This window comes from Merops nubicus, unplaced genomic scaffold (genome assembly GCF_000691845.1).
Source record: "Merops nubicus isolate BGI_N331 unplaced genomic scaffold, ASM69184v1 scaffold19218, whole genome shotgun sequence".
NCBI lineage: Eukaryota > Metazoa > Chordata > Aves > Coraciiformes > Meropidae > Merops > Merops nubicus.
The window spans coordinates 2,486-4,168 of NW_008627941.1; the positions used below are offsets into that span (position 1 = coordinate 2,486).

At 41.2% G+C, this 1,683-nt stretch overlaps 1 protein-coding gene across 1 annotated transcript in view; it reads left to right on the plus strand.

The window, feature by feature from the left end:
* Window positions 1-236: 236 nt before the first annotated feature.
* LOC103778903 (thrombospondin type-1 domain-containing protein 1-like) overlaps window positions 237-1,683 on the plus strand; it is a gene marked incomplete at its 3' end in the record, with an annotated part of 13,541 nt that continues 12,094 nt past the window's right edge. Inside the window, exon 1 of the mRNA XM_008946518.1 lies at window positions 237-378. Coding sequence (XP_008944766.1) covers window positions 321-378 — 58 coding nt within the window. The remainder of the gene's footprint in view (window positions 379-1,683) is intronic.

The window sequence follows — 1,683 nt, forward strand, 5'->3', positions numbered from 1 at the left end:
GACCTGTCTCTGTTGTTCTGGCTCAGGAGCTGACATTTACGGAGGGGAAACTCATTGTAGAGTGAGTTGTAGTTGTGCTTATTTGTTTATTCAGATCCATTGATACAGTATTACTAATTGTTAAGTAAATGAGAGAAGTGTTAATCAATAATATATGTTTTTGACTTGCTAGTGGTAAATGTTCCTCCTTGTATTTTATGAAGCAAAGGCAATACAGCTGTAATTTTTTAATTTTCAGGTGTTCTTGGAAAAAAGTGCCTGTACTTCAGAGCTGAATAAGGACATGAGGAGTAAAAGGACCTGGGATCTCACTGGCCAGAATGAAACAGATGTTGAAAGATTTTTCAAATCTATTGTTAGTAGTGCTCTGTGACTATGGTGAGTATGAGAGCTATCAAGGGAAAGTGAGTTGTGGATTCATAAGGTGCTTTTGGATGGTGCTGTTTCCAGGTAATCTGTTGAAATCAGGTGCTACAGAACCCACCACTGACTATGCACAGAATATCATCTAGATCTTACACAATATTTAGGTGGAAAATGCAGCTTGCCTAAACTGCCCCTTTAGATCAGCGTGGCAGGAACTTTCCTCCTGTAAAGCTGCTCAGGGACATAAACAAGGTAAATGAACAGATTTTGGTGGGCGTCGTTGAGGGTCTGTCTGTGTTAGAAGGAATAACTGGAACTCTGCTCACTTCTAAAACTAATATTTTGTAATATTTCATGAACATCACAAAAGATAGGCCTATTTTAGGTGTCTGTACCAAGAAGGATGGAACTGTGCCATACAACTGCCTGTTTCTCTCCATTAACTATAACAGGAGCCTATGATGGTTGGCTGAGATGTAAGTATTACAGTACAGGCAGCCTCCTATAACTGAGTGAGCCCCTGAGGGTCCTAAGCTGCCACTTGGACAACTTTTGAGAACAGAGGTGTTCTTTCCTCTGACCATGTTCACACTCATTCGATTTTACTAGTGTAAAATTAGGCAGCTAGTCAGAGACAATCAGTCTTGTTTGAGTAGTCCACGCACAAATCAGCACATACTGAAAGCAACTGCAACCCATCAACATTCTGAGATGTGCAGAAGGAAAAAATACCTCCTTCTCACCATCAGCTGCTGAGGAGGAAGTTTAGACACCTTAAGTTCAAGTTAGTCAACTGTAGATGCCTACAGGCTGAGGGGCATTGTATGCATGGTGTCTTATCTTTTCCAAGATCATAGGAAAAAAGACTGTCCAGTCCCACTCATGGAGTGGGCTGCAGTAGCAGCAAGTTCACACACCAACTGACTGAAGGAGTCTCCTTACAAAGGAGAGAAATGGACCAAAACTGTATGCAGTTTGCTCTCCTGTGAGAAAAATCTGCTTGTAGATAATGACTGAGTACTAAATATGCTCAGCTACTCATGCCTCTGTGCTTGCTCCCTCTCTGCTCTGGAACAAGGGATCACTGGAAGGTGTAAAGAACCTAGAATTGTCATCTTGTAGGTTAACATAATTCCAGTAGAAGTAGACACAGTTGTTTATGGTTGTTAATACCATGTCTTCTTTTAATAAGACAAAGTTAATTAGCCAAATTAAGAACACTGCACTGAGTGGGGATGGGATGAAGGCAAATTATAAATGCTCTTAACCCAAGAAGTGAGGTGAATGATTGCAGTAGCCACTGGCTCTTGCTGAGCC